The sequence below is a fragment of the Phallusia mammillata genome, chromosome 7, assembly GCF_965637545.1.
Source record: "Phallusia mammillata chromosome 7, kaPhaMamm4.hap1.1, whole genome shotgun sequence".
Lineage (NCBI taxonomy): Eukaryota > Metazoa > Chordata > Ascidiacea > Phlebobranchia > Ascidiidae > Phallusia > Phallusia mammillata.
The window spans coordinates 16264668-16279878 of NC_137258.1; the positions used below are offsets into that span (position 1 = coordinate 16264668).

General features: G+C 36.7%; 2 protein-coding genes across 2 annotated transcripts; both read right to left on the reverse strand.

The window, feature by feature from the left end:
* Positions 1–1066: 1066 nt before the first annotated feature.
* LOC145239737 (uncharacterized) lies at positions 1067–6503 on the reverse strand. Its single transcript, XM_080103131.1, has 8 exons — positions 5887–6503; positions 4532–4660; positions 3779–3833; positions 3328–3399; positions 3015–3242; positions 2879–2950; positions 2748–2817; positions 1067–1634 (listed from the first exon to the last, which is right to left on the reverse strand). The coding sequence occupies exons 1-8, from the start codon at positions 6097–6099 to the stop codon at positions 1538–1540; spliced, it is 936 nt and encodes a 311-aa protein (XP_079959257.1). The 5' UTR covers positions 6100–6503; the 3' UTR covers positions 1067–1537.
* A 3302-nt stretch (positions 6504–9805) lies between these two features.
* On the reverse strand, positions 9806–13792 carry LOC145238954 (uncharacterized). The gene is made up of 8 exons (XM_080102245.1): positions 12734–13792; positions 12540–12653; positions 12318–12372; positions 11235–11279; positions 10991–11161; positions 10620–10745; positions 10365–10440; positions 9806–10134 (listed from the first exon to the last, which is right to left on the reverse strand). The coding sequence occupies exons 1-8, from the start codon at positions 13016–13018 to the stop codon at positions 10086–10088; spliced, it is 921 nt and encodes a 306-aa protein (XP_079958371.1). The 5' UTR covers positions 13019–13792; the 3' UTR covers positions 9806–10085.
* Positions 13793–15211: the final 1419 nt, after the last annotated feature.

The window sequence follows — 15211 nt, forward strand, 5'->3', positions numbered from 1 at the left end:
TAATAACTATTTTTTAAGTCGTTTTTAATATCAAGTGCGCTTATCACATAGACAATTGTCCGGAAACAATCGATAAGAGGACCGGTTGAAATAACGTCAGCATATTTATCGATTAAAAGCTGTGCAAACCAACAATCAAAGCGACCGTATATGCTAGCTGCGACAAAGTATAAACTGGTTAATAAACACCTTTTCGCCTTTTTAAAATTATTTTAAAACGACCCTGTGGTCGAATAAGGCAAATGCCCACGGCCCGTTGCTAAAGCAGTGGGTGGCAACAGTGAGCTCTGAGATAAGGAGAAAGTCAATTTAGACTACGTATAATATGATCCCTTAATTTCATGACTGTTTTATTTATATTAATGTGCGCTTAAAGTTTTGGTTATTTTCTGGAGTAAAAGAAAAGCACTGAGCAAGACTTTTTTTAGAAGCAGTTGACACACTGCTGGCAGCTGTTCGCAGCGGAATAAACTTGTTACAACGGCGTTATTGGTATATAACACACAAAAAATAACTATAACTTTTTTCATTCTTTTTTAAATCTTTTAGTTTGACTGCTTCGTCTCACAGTAGACCAGTGACTGTCAATTCATTTCAGGTCAACAGTGCAATAAAGAATACTTCATGCTCAAAAAGAATTTTGGCTTGAAAAACATTTCTTCAAGGTAACATTTTGATGATAAAACATTTGACAGCTAACGATAATTAGCCAAATATTTTTATATGTTTTGTTCTTGGGCTGAATATTTAATAAATTTTACAAAACCAATTTTTGTTTGCCCCCAGATATAAAGACTTCTTGTGAACCACCCAAAAGGATATTATGAATCACCAGCTGAGAACTACTTCCGCAGATGCTTTGCTAAAAATCACAATATCCCAACTGATGGAAGTCCGCTTATGCTACGATGCATGTCTTTCACTAAATTGTGTGCCTTTGTTTTTTGCACCTATAATAAGTCAGGGGCCTAGTTCATGATTATCGTCTACCGGTCATGAATGGAAAATAATTGTTTTGTTGCTGCCAAACACTGTTTTTTGACTACTACAAAAAAGATTTGACCATTGGAACTTGTTGACATGAAGAATAAGTACAGGTGTTCAAAAACACAACAAAAAACAAACAAAAAAAGTCAACAGTATTAACGAGTCAGAAGACAATTGAAAAGTGTAATTATTTCACCTAAAACGTTTTCGCAAGTATCGCAACTTAACAAGAAACATTCAAGCCATTATAATCAAGTAAAACATGACGTATTTTATCATTTTTAAATTGCCAAAAATGCATCATGCTCGAGTCCCTTGGCTTGTTTGTTTATTGTTATGATTGTCAAAACTCAAAACTGTGAATTGTATACCTTGTAATACTAGTTGACGTTCCAGAAATCCGAAAAGCCGTTGGACGGCAGCAGAGATTTGATTGTCAATTTGCAAAATAAAACTAAGCATTTGTTTAGTTACATGATACATACACTTAAACACAGCGTAGTTGAAAGGCAAGATTTCGCACGATTCCGAGAACATTAATGTCGTATAATCAAAAGAGTGATGTTCTAATTTCGTGTGATGTTTCTTTTTCAGCTGATTTTCCGGCCAAATATTCTCCCTCCAGTTTTCGTTTCAACGCCAATCTTCTGTAAAAACACCTTTTCGGTAAAGGGTGACCAAAAGAACGGTAAAAAATTAAAAAAAGAGTTGAAAATATTTTTTTGTTTAAAAGTTTTTAAGATACTACAATACAATGTAAAAATAAACACACTGTTTCATATATTTTCTTCTTGATACGCCACGGCCATATTGAATCAAAGAAATGTACAGGTAAATTTATAGTGTAAGGATCCCAGAATTCGCACATTCGTTAAGCGCAGAAATGGAAATCGTTGATACGTTCGTGTTTGTATCAAACCGTCACATTCAATCAGATAAAAAAATGTTACCAAATCCATAACCAAGAAACAAAAAATGGCGGGAATGCTGCTGGTACTGATGTAAATCAAAAACGGGTCTTTTAGTTGCGAACAACAAATATGCTGTGTTCTTCATTGATGTTGTATGGTAAACTTTCAACAAATTATCACGTGACAGTCGCGTGCGTGAGAAAAACACAACGCTTTGTTCGAAAGAATCGGCGACTGCCTCTTGTTTGGAGGTAGCTTGATTCCAGACGCGACGTTTGACACCACACTAAGTGTTAACACTCGGAATTTAATGTCTATTGTGTTGCGCGTGTTCATTTCAAATTATCACCCTGCGATTTTATTTATAGAATATCGTAACAATGGCGGCATTGTAATATCTCAGGAGTCTGATTTCAAGTTTTGGTAGCTGAAATAGCGTTCTTGTGAATACTGCTAATGTGAGTCGAGAAGATTGTGTTTGCTAAATCAAAGTAATCTTGTTTTGTGCAAATCGTTTTAACAGAGAAGTGTGACGACTGGGTTTAACACCAACAAGCTGTTCCTAACTTTACGAATGTAAAAATAAATTGTCCGGGATAACCTGAAAATCACACACACGAGAGGGAAATAACCTTAAAGGTAGTGAATCATGCAGGTCGACCTGTGCACCAAACCCGGCTTTCCAAAATCGTTACTCTCCCATGGAGCTCTTCTTTAGAATAATATATACAAATGTAGAAAAACATTCCCTGAGCCCAAAGAGGGATAAAAATTGAGCAAACGGACTTTTCAAAAAAACACAACAACCAAGTAGACCCCAGGTTTACAGCAACAACGATCGCTACCAACCTTCTGTAAAATAAATATCCTCCGACCAGAAAAATACACAAAGCACCAGCGCCAACGATGCATATAATTTCTGTGCAAATAGAATCATTAAAAATTTAATTGAAACCTAAAATTATTACATGCAAAAATACTTATTATTTTGCTTGATTGCGCTTGATTTTCGTATTGCGTAGCAAGCGTCGGTTTCGCGCCAGTGGTCAGTTCTGTAAAATATACTTTTAAAATCTAACTTACTTACAGTCCAAATTAATCACCCATTTTTTGTACCAACTGTAGACGCTGACTCAAGTTTCGGGATTGTGATCACAAGCAGTTTCGTGCTGACGTCATTTTGAACTTTGTTTGGAATTTCTTCATGGTAATCTTGAATGGTCTCGCGCAAGAGATAGTCGATCTCTAGCTCGTGGGACACGTCAATGCTTGACGTCATAGCAACGTCACCACTTCCACCCTTGGTTGTCGTCTGCACCTTTTCTGATGAGAAAACCACTTGTTCTGCAAGTAATAGAAACCTTAATAAATATTTTATCGTTGTATTAAATTTACCAAAGGTTTTGGATGAAAATGTTGTCATGCGCACCTATTGTTGAAGGACTGACTTTGCTTGTCGTTGTAGTTCGTTTTGTCGAGGATATTATCGGTGGCAAGACGTCTAAAACAAAGACAATTTTACGTACTTGAAAAAATGCGTTTTGTTGCTGGTGATCAAGGTGTTTCTTCGAACTTGAGTTGTTGGTTCATATTGTATACAATCCAGATTGATTGTACAACTTGATTGTGCGGTAAATTTGTTTGGCCAATTCGTTGCGATTTTGAACTGGAAGAGTCCATATGTATTTTGGGCGTGACATTTAAAAAATTAAACTTTTGTGTCATAAGTGGATATTTGGCATATATGGGAATAGATTGCCTTTAACATTAGGTTTTAATTACATATAATTTATGTGACCAAGCTTTAAATCAAGTGCTATTTGGTTTGTGTGAGCCAAATTCCTATTTATTTATAACAACTAATCACACGGTTGTCTCACCTCCGCAGGGATGGGAGTAAACCAAATTATGAGGCATCGTACATTTCTTGTACGTCTAAAAAATGAATTAAATTATGGTGTTGGATTACATTAAATACGCAAGCATGCATAATAAACAAGCTAAGCCATAAAATATTCCAGATTACTGCCATAAAATACCATTGTCGAATGTTGCAGTTCATCTAACCCTGCTTGTACCCCGTGTGAGCAAATTAGTAACGATTTTTACCCTTTGGTAGCTTCTTTTTGAAGCAAGCGTCTAAGTGACTGTAAAGCAAATACTTTTGGTCCGATAACTACAATAATAGCATGTCATGTCAAATTGGATTGTATTTTGATAGTGAGTCTCAATTTAAGGCAGTGGTTCTCAAACTTATATGGATCACGTACCACCTGACAACTTTTTCTATCGCTGCGTACCACCTAAAGTCTTAAACCCTGTTTGAATGAATAGACCAACTAAGAATAAATAGGCCCATTTTCTCGCCCCGACTAGCATATTTAGCAATTTCAAAGAATGTCCAAAACACGAGTTTCGCCCAAACCAGGGCTGATCAGTTGAGTTGCAATTTTAGATCGGACTTAAATTAGGTATCACAGAAAGCTACTCGCGTACCATCTGAAACGTTCCGGCGTACCACTAGTGGTACGCGTACCACAGTTTGAGAACCACTGATTTAAGGCGATTAGCACTCCTTAAATATGCTGTTGCGTTCAGTGTGGATCAAACCTTGAGGTGTTGAGATGTTTTACCTTTTGTGTAACATGCGAACCGATCTCACAGTGGCAAGTATTCTGTCCCCAGAACTCATCCGATTTTAACATATCCAAGTGTCGTTTGCATTTAAGGCGATCGCCTATACATTCTGCATCAGAATTATCCTGTAACGGTATATTAAAGGAGGTATTATTTCAATAAATCACGTAAAGTTTTCCGTCCACACTTTCCAAGAATAACCATCCTCACTTAAATCGGTGTAGCCAACATGTCTGTCGTGTTTGACCGTTTAATCTTCGACTATAGACTGATCGATTGCATTTATATCTACATTTTATAAACTATTGCATATTTGTCAAAAATAAAGTATGATATAACAGTTTTGCGACGTAGACCAAACCATATCTAAAGTTACTTTTTTGTGCCGTAACAATTATAACTTGGGTCTGTGTCGAAGTAGTTTTAATAGATTCAAGGATGTATTAGAGAGAGATGCCATTAAAATACAAATGTAGGCAACATAATCTGACAAATATTAAAACTCTGTGGAATGTATTCATTACTCTGTTAGCATGACTTAGTTGTATAACCCAACATTTACACGCCTGATTTACTTGTTTAAAACAAGCTTGTTGATGTCGTAAAATAACAAACTGGAACAAAATGATGTCATTAATGACGATAAATGTGTGAAGATCAGAAACCAAAATTTAAAAAATGGTTATTGCTTTGTTTCAGCTCAACCCACACGTTGGTCATCTCTAAATTCAAGGACCACAAAAACGTTGCTTTAAGTTTTGGTACTTTTTCCGACCCAAATTTTTATAGCTAGCTTGTTTCGTCCATGCTAGCGGCTGACGTCAGCCCTAAAGATTAAGTATATAATCTCGTTAGTTTGGGTAAGCGACCGGGTATATCGACCAAAGACCCTCCGGGAATTGTAATTAACTTTAGTTACTCAGATGCCCGTCACATCCAGTAAGGAATATTTTATTTGGTCCCAAAGCGGGCTTGGATTATGACAGCCTACTACTTTGTCTCCAATCATTTTAAAAAATAAAAATCGTTTCCTGAATTTGCTCTTTCAAGCAAAAAAAGTAAAACTTTTCTCGCCTAAACTTGAATCAAATTGTTTACCAACGTTTTTATAGGAAAGTTAGGGTAAAAAAATGTTTTTCGTGCCACAACACAATCCAGAATTATACAAAGATTAGGAATCCACACCATTTTTTCTCTTCAATGTTATAGGCATTCGCGGCAACGGTTCGGGTACAAATTCCTTCTGTCCCTATATAGTTTACATGCGTTTTTTGTTAACGCTTATGGCTTTTATATGAAATTTTGTGTCGTAAAAGTTTTTAAACAGCTTTCAACAATACCAAATACCAACCTTGCAATGTTTCTTTGCTCCTTTAAACGCTCGTATGCAGGTGGTATTTAATTTGCATTCATCCAACATCTCCGCGCAGGTCAGCCGCGAATCTTTTCCGTCTTTGAGTTTAAAAGATCCCACGTACAAAGGATGTATTATCAGCAGTAGGTAACAGATGTAAAGGAAAATAGGCTGGATGTCCACACACCGATTCAGGATCAACTTTGACATATTGATCGTCGGTTAAAGTGAGGCTATACCCACTCGCTAACCAGATATTGATCCTATAAACAGTTCAAGTTTGCAAACGAGGTAATTGTTGTTTTGGTGTTAACATTGGTTGAGTCACGCACAAAAAGTAACATTGGTTGAGTCACGCACAAAAAAAGTAAAACGAAATTTGATCGTAACATTTTTACTTCGTCTAAGTTTTCATGAAAGATTTAGCGTTCTTAACGTTTGGCTGTTTCTGACCCCAAATAAACGTTTGTTTAAACAGAAATAACTGAAACAAAAGACGAAAACTTACATCACTGATCCCCTCTTTTATTGCTGAAGTAAATAACTTCTATTGATCTTAGACGCTTCAATTTAAAATTGTGTTTTTTGCATACGAATAATTTATACTGTACCACCGACATACTTAACCAACCTAACAACTATCCTTAACCTAAAAAACTAGCCTGAAACGGCAACATAATGGTTTTGACGTTTTAGAATTTCTTCGCGTATTTGCCTTCCGTTCAAAAAACACGAATATGTGTTTGCGGAAAAAAATGCGATCAGCCGAAGAAACAAAACCATTGTCCGTGGAGAGACTAATATTTGCACCAAAACACCAACACAACAAAAAACCTCCGTTCACATTTCTGTAATGTCTTGGGGTTTGCGAAAATCAGAGACAGACTAAATGTCAAACAAATTTGAGTTTGTCTGGCCTTTTCGCATGGGAACGCAAAATGCGTTTAAATACTGTTTTTTTACTCTTAACCCGTCAGCAGAAAAATTCTCCTCGAATTATGAAATGTGATTCAATTTTCCACATAACAAATCCACATGTCCTGGGTCCAATCTAATAGAATATTTCACTGTTTGACAACGAATTACATTTATCGTATACCGTTGTGCTCCATAGTACACAGGTACTAAAACCAAAAACTACTGGTATTTGCGCAAACATATCAAAACTTTCTCTGAAAATACTTGTACGTTCTTTATAAAAGTGTAAAAAGTAATATTTTAACTTGCAACTTTAATGTAAAAACGAAGCATCCTTAAATACTCTTTCAGTTCGTTATATGTAAATCTAAAATGTAAACATAATACCTGACCAAACCAAAGCAACAAACAAAAAACACACCAAAACAAACATCACAACAATGCTGCAAACAACCTTGTGACAGATTTTAGCAAGTAATATATGTAGTTAATTTTCTATCAGTGTAAAGCTAATGGTTAAAATGTGCGCTTCATGTGGGAAATTCTATCTTAACTCTAAACCGCAAGTTAATCTGATCCAACACGATCGTTGGTAACTCACTGTGTGCAACTAAACGAATTCCCTTACAGTCTTCGAGGCTGAAGTCGCTTGCAACCGGAATTTAATTTTTCTGCTTGCTGCCACGACGACTTGTCAACATATTTTAAGGTACAACCTATCATCCTAAAATTACATGCAAGGTAATTGACATAACATGTTGCAACCTGCTAACTGGTTGTTTGGAAGTATTTTACAAGTTATTAAAGCATAACTTGGGCGCTTACTCAAATTAAAACAGACCTGTTGACCATACTGCCCTTGTTAACTTGCGTCAAATCAAAGCATAGCCTATAAGTCGTTGTCCAATTGAACCCACTAATTAAAAGCTGTAGCTCACATTGGTCTTCATGTAATAGTCAAACTTTGCACAGACTATTTGGCCCGTTAAATTAGGTGTTGTGTAGGTTTTAAACAGTTTGTATGATGTATGTTTATGCCTGCTGGAAAAAAATCATATGTACCAATTTACAACCACGCTTTACTTTGCAGCGTAATAGGTTTAATTTTAGAGTTCACTACATAAACATTATACGTTTTGCGTTGTTTTTCATGTTACGCCTTTCTCGATAGTGCACTTGTGCCCCAAATCTGTTGCTTGCAAATTCAAGAATGTTTTTGGCGGCTAAGCAGGGATTTGCTGTTGAAATTGGACACCGGTAAGCTCTTAAAAAAACAACTCTTGCGTCACACTTCTTGCGTTTCAAGTAAATTGAACGGAAAAAATGGACATGAATTATTTAACAAGTTCAAAAATGGTGCATGTGGATTGTTTTGTTTTTGCATAATTTAGGATTGTACGTTTATCAAATAGGTGAAGCTAAAGGTTTAATAATGTTCGTAAGGCTATTACAATCCCTCAGTAATTTTATTGTACGCGTTTTGTTTTTAGTGCAGACTTTACCCTTTTCCCATTTTGCGTTTACTGTTAAAGTATATCTAACAACAAAAATATATCAAACAGTTCATCAACAGTGGTTATTTTGTATACAGCTATACTTTTAATCCAATTGCATTACCTCTGCCATTGCTTGATCGACTTTTTAACATTATTAATATATATAACCACAAGCACTAAGAACGCACGAATTGCCTTAGAAGAAATCCTTAGGTTGTTTCATAATGTTTTGGCAGAAGCCATTGCAGTTTCAATGTAAATGTTGTGCCTAATTTTACTGCAACATTCAACTTTGTACAGGGCCGAAAATAGACTGCAGCCTGATCGGCTTTTCCAGTGCACCGGAAACGGACCTATCCATTGACCTGTATCAATATTTAATTGCTTTTCTCGGACTGTTTAAGATAGTTAAAACTGAAATTAACACAAAAGTTTAATTCTTGCATCAACGTTTCAACAAACAAATCAAAGAGCAAGTTTTTCATGCCACAGCTCAGTTTTTTATTATTGTATTTTTATCAACTCAGAGCAAACGTGCAAATTTGCTGCATACAACCATTTGTATTTTTCCTTAGTTTTGCAAAAAATACGGATTCATAGGTAGTGATCCTTAAGGTTGTTGCTCAATGAAATCTTGGCGATATTCAAAACAATCTCTTATAAATCTCAACATGAAATATTTTTTGTGGGCAAAACTTTTCAAAAATGTTCGTTTTTCAATCTAAATTCGTAAAAATATACAATCCAATTTTTTAGTCCTGCAAATACCTAAATCTCACTATTTTGCAACTTAAATCTCTTTAAATTCTTGCTCATACCAAATGCTTTCTGTGTGTCAAAACCAACATCAACCATGCGTTTGAAACCAAACACCTTTTGATTTTGCCTCACAACACCCATGAGGTGTAAAACGCGACCGTACACTTCAGAGTGGCAGACGGACCGCGCCTTGTGCACTATGTTATGACGCTTAAACGCTCCCTTGACGGTTAGCGGACAGATTCCGCATTATAAGTTATATCGACATAGGCATCTTACTCTCAGCAACAACAGAATACAATGCACTGTTTGTCCGGGCTAAAACATATCGATTTTGCTGGGCTTACGTCACCAAACACCCCATTCTGACGTCACTGTGCCCCTCGTTTGTCACCTGTCCGTTGACTAGGTTGATTGGGTGTGGTTGGGCGCCAGCAAAATATGCCTTTTGTAATAAATGCGGCCCTGCAGCTGGTGTGTAGTAAGTGGTTGATGTAAAGACGCTAACACACAGATTGGTCCTAATATACGGATGCAAAAACAAAACAAGTCGTTTTGTTTGGTTATGTTCTTACATGATTGACTATATTTCATAATTGTTAGTATTTGGTTTTTATGCCAGATTCTACTAAATAGCATTTGCGAAGTCTTTCTCGACCAGAGTCGTTTTTGTTAATTTGGTCATGTTTGTTTAAAAACATGCTTTCTACATTCATGCCTGCCAAGTAGAGTAACCCGGGACGTGAAATGTAAAAAAAACATTTTTTATTTAGCAATAGAAGAACATAGGTAGTCGCAAAAGACAAAACTGACAATACTTGAACAAATAAAATAATAAAATATAAAGATTTCGCAAAGAACAGTTTTCTATCTGCATGTGATCCCTTCCGTCGGGACTTCCCCTCTTCTGAAAGTCGTGTCAACCCAAGCAGTGTATGACGTGAGTTTCAACTTGACTTTGCCAATTTGCCTTCTTCTCGGCGTAAAATCTTCTTTCGTGGTTTACGACGTATGCGCACGAGTTCACGTCATAGTGATTTGATGCTTTTCGTCCGTGGGTCGTCGCCGTAAGCTGCATGACGTAACAAGTGTTGTTAAAACATATCTAAAAAACTTTTTATGCACATAAAATACACTTTATTTTAAAAAGAACAAAACAACATAAACTTGAAATAAGCATTACTACATAAAATATGACATTAGATAAGTATCATGATGAAAACATTTAATAAACCATTAGTTCTTTTTGTTGTAACATTTATTGTTACTATGTTTTACAATAAATTGAAAACAAACTCTTACCCGAAATAAACCACAAGCGAAGTTCCAACGGCAAGCGTCAAAAATACCAATACCCCGGTTGCTATGGCGACGACATCTGTAAAAACAACATAAGATAAACTTTTCTGACGATCAATGGACAACGGTTGATTTATGCTTTTGACTACCTCGGTAAGTTTACGCAAATGCATGCATTGCAATAGCAAAAATAAATGCTATTGTGTTGAAGTCAACTTCACTGCGACACCTACCGACCAAAGTTTAAGCTTGACTTACGTAACAATACACCATCGTCATGAGAAGAACTGTATGTTGGATGTTTTCTATCCATCGTGTCTGTCATTTCAATCTCCTCTAAAAGACGCGATGACGTAATATCATTCACGGCAAACATTCTTTTCTCTGTAAAGTTGATTGATTTATAATTAAATACGTAATGCTAATGTGTACACACTTTTGAAAGGTTGTTTAGAAACTACAAATTTGGTCAAAAAACTAGTTTCCAGACACATGTTTATTCACTAATTCAATTTCTTTGTTCATTTTGTGAATAAAAATATCAATAAATGATGCGAATATGTACAAACTCTTTAAAATTGCACTATTCCCTTCTTATTTAGAGATTTAAAAGTAAACACATATCGTACCTTCGGATTTCGCAATAAACGTGGTCGTGGATTTAGGTGACGTCGTAGTGACGTGTTCGGTTTCTTCAGACGGGTAATCCTCATACGTCGTCAGAAGTGTTTCAAGGAGGTCAACTGTACGTGCTGTTTCGGTCAAAGGTGTTGTGGTTTTCGCTTTCTTAGGTGCGTCCTCTGTTTGAATAAAACTTTTGTTGATTTTCGGTTCCCCATTAAACTTTAATACAGTTTTGAGAGATGCACTTACCAAATTTGGGAATGAGGTTTCTTTGTCGCAAGAAGTTAATATTTGCTGCAAATAAAACCAAAGATTAGATTTGCAAAAAGATAAAAAAACAAATTAGGAAGCATTACAAAACTGAAATTCTAAAAATATGCTCTCACCCTTTCAATAAAATTTAAACGATTTGGCACAACAGTTCAAAAAACTCACAAACTGAATGATGTTGACTAAATGCTAGTTTTGCACTACACTCTATGTTCTAAATTAAAACAGTGTTGGAAAATGCAGTAAACAGCGTTCTAAACAACAAGTTTGTAACTCTTGAGCCCGCTTAAGAAACTCTTTCATAACTAAGTCCTAAAGCGTCTGTAAACAGAGGATAAATGGCGCGGTTGGTTTACAAAACACTAATTGCCTCGGTTGGTGTTAACCCGATATGTGCGTCACTTAAAACTTACAAAAGTTCGGATTAAATATCCACTTTGCGGGAACTTAATCATCGGCAACTTTTGTTGGTAAAATCCGCATAAAAAAGTGGTTTATTTATATTTAAGTTGATTGGATTTATTAGAGGTAGATTTGTAATGGCACAAAAGTTCTAGATTTAACGTTTTATAAATATAAAATTACGAAAACATTTGTTCATGTATTAATTTAAAAATTACCGTAGTCGTAAAAGTTTGTACGATATTTCTTTACCTGTAACAGTTTAAGGAATAAAATTGTGAAAAAAACGCATTGGACTTAATTTTATTTACGGTCAACAATTCTTAATGGCGAATTATTTATTTTATTTTCATGGGGCTTGTCCTTGTTGAAGAAAAGGCATTTGAAACCTTATTCCGCATCAAAGTTACCCCCCATCGGGGGTGAACACAAGGGTTGGGGTGGGTTGGTTCGGGGTCAAGGGTTACGCAATTCGAGAAGTCAACAATTTGAGGTTGGGAAATCGAATGCTAAGTGTAAATCATGCGTGACGATCTCACAGACTGACAAAAACTAATTTATCGGTTATGACGTCATACAACTGTCTTGAGTTTATGTGGATTGGAGTGTTCCCACATAAACTCACAAGAGGAAAGTGACAGCTTTTAAAACAAAACTTACCGAAACATGGATTGTCGTAAACTCGAGAATGGATGGTTTCGCATCGAACAGAGCTCTGCGAATAAAATAAAGTTTGTTTATGACAGGTAAATACAATATGCGTTTTTTTTCTGTTAAGTGTATGGGTATTGCTGTTTCAAATATGAAAGTTTTATGTGATTTCTGGCAGTCTTATACAGTATACACCACATTTTTTTACAAATGTGCAAAAATTTTGTTTACCCTTTGACATGTGCACTTCTGCTTGAGGTTAAAGATTCGGGCGGTTAGGGTGTCCATTATTTCTGCACAGATTGGCAAATCCATCATTGCAGCGTTGCAACTTCCAGCTTTGACCTGCCGAAGCGATACATGGCGTTTTACGATCAGACACTCAGAACTTACGTTACTGCAGCAGCCAACAGGTGGATACTTACTGCACATTTGGTGTTAAGTTGTCTAAAGGCTTCTCGACATTGCTTATCCTTGTGGCATTTCTTTACCAAATTGAAGCAGTTATCGTTGCTAATCATTCCTTCCGGTTTTTCTGCACCTCTAGCGCCGACAAACGGTGAGATTTGACCTTTGACTGTCGTTGAAAAACCAACTTGCGTCATCGTCACCAGAATTAGGTACGTCACAATCCATACTAGTTGTGACCCAAAAATTGCGAATTTTTGTTTCTTCAGAGACGTTTGAGCTTCAATTCGAGCGATATTCATGTTTGCAGATATACTTAACAGGGATTAAAGGGACAATAGTGGCTCACAGTGCCTATTGTTGCGTCACAGATCCAGCAGATGAACACAGAACAGCTGTGAAGATAAATAGCGATTAGACAATGAACGGGGGTTGCGATTTAATAAAGTTCCCGAGGGGTTGCCGAACGCGCTGCTACTATTGGGAACAATCTCTATTGTTAAGAGTCAATACCCCGCTGCATTGCAAGCGATTGTTTGTAAACTTTCTCGAATTTGATAAACAAATTGCGCAGGAATCTCGTGCAAGCAGCTGCACTAAGCTTTGAAGCACCTGTGTACTGAATGCAAAACTATGCACACGTGCACTATGTTTATATTTCTCTGACATATACTAGGATTGATGTCACGGAAAACGAAACGCCTTAATACTTCAAAACCTTTTTTGGTTTGTAAAATGCTAATCAAACCGATAAGCAAAAGCTATACTTGTGCGGATTTTTGTTATATTTGCGTTGTTTTCGCTTTAAATTACGGTTTTCAATAATTAGCAACAAACTTGACGAACATCATGCAGCATAGTAGGAAGATGAATTTTTATATTTCAACATTTATCGGTATATGAAAACAAAAGTCTGCGCTAAATTTATTTGGTACACTGTTAGTATAAATTTTATTGTTAAAATGCCACCGATAACCAACCCTTGCCTCTAATACAATAGGTTTTCCTCCAACTTTGCTAATATACTAGCTTGTTTTGCAACCCCTTCATAACTAACTCTAAGGTTTCGCAACTTACTCATAAGCGCACCAACACTGCAAGTTACTCTGAGTGATAGAGGACTGTTTTCGGCCGGCGACAAATAAAGCCACAGAGAGTAGAGAAAAAATGACCTTTTTCAATCAATTCGACTCTTACCGACCGCCACGCGCCCTTTTTCCCGCGCTTTCGTTTGTTTCATTGTCTGCGAGATAACGCGCATTGTGACACAAAAGAAAGCTTGTAATTGCGCCCGATAGACGCTTACCCGGCTAATGGCAATGGCGTCGATGGCCCGTTGCCCTTCTTTAGATCATCGAACACGATTAGCTGGCTTGTTTAAATAAGCAACACGTGCTAATAATCTCCTGCAACGCAGATGGCTGAGCTGGATTAAACCTTGCATCAATTTTGTCAATAGAAGCACTCTGTTTATTTTGCACCCTTTGAGACTTTCAAAATCGATGAATTTTCCAAACATGTTGGCTCTATATCAGTAAAGAACTCTAAAGTAATCGAGTGAGACAAGAACGCCCCTGAAACGGTACAGCAGTCCATTCCAACCCACAGAACACCCAATGTGTTACAACAAAGGTTATCGGGTCATTCAAACTTGGCTTTGCATTCAACCAGTGGGAATATGCTTGAAAAGGTTGGCAAGAAATGTCCCGGTTGTACGAGAGCTATCAGAAGTAGTCGTCGACGAATCTTGCTTCCTTTCTCACGGTAATGAGCGAACAGAACCCAACCTCGCCAGTTCACCGAGTCCAAACTCTAATTGAATCAAAACCTTTCTGACTTCTTGAAATGTAAATACATTATCACTGCGTCGGAAAAATATTAGGCTATTTGCCAAACAACCGTGTTGATTTTAACTTTCCTACAATGTAAATTAAAGTTTAGCAGGGTTTATGGATTTCATAGCACCAATTGTCATTTTAACAAAACAACCCCGCTCCTTGTGTTGAGTTGATTTGCATAGGAACGTATGCGCTCAAGACTATAGTGGAAGCAAAATAGTTTTATGATGATAAAAATGTGACATTGGGTCGAACTTTTTCCAAAACAAAAAAATCGGGAAATCTCTATTCTGTATCGGCGTCAGTCAGCGAAACGACCTGTCTCAAATATCAACAGAGAAAAATTTTCTCACGGGCCCAACTGGATCTGGCTCAGCGGCGCCTGCCTGACAATCGCTTGTTGAAACAATTGCAACTGTAACCGAACAATAGGCGTCGCGGCGTAGATTTCGAACCAGAGAATTGATTAAAGGTCCGACAACCCAGCTAAGTGTGTTTTGCGTCCATTTGCCCAACATCGACCTACAGCCGAATAAATTGCAATAAAATCAAATAAGACTTACAAACACCGATAGCATTGTTTCGCTAATTGAATCAGACTATGGCAAAGAGTTTTTAAGTTGACACTTTTACTGTTTTCCTAAAATCGTTTTGGTG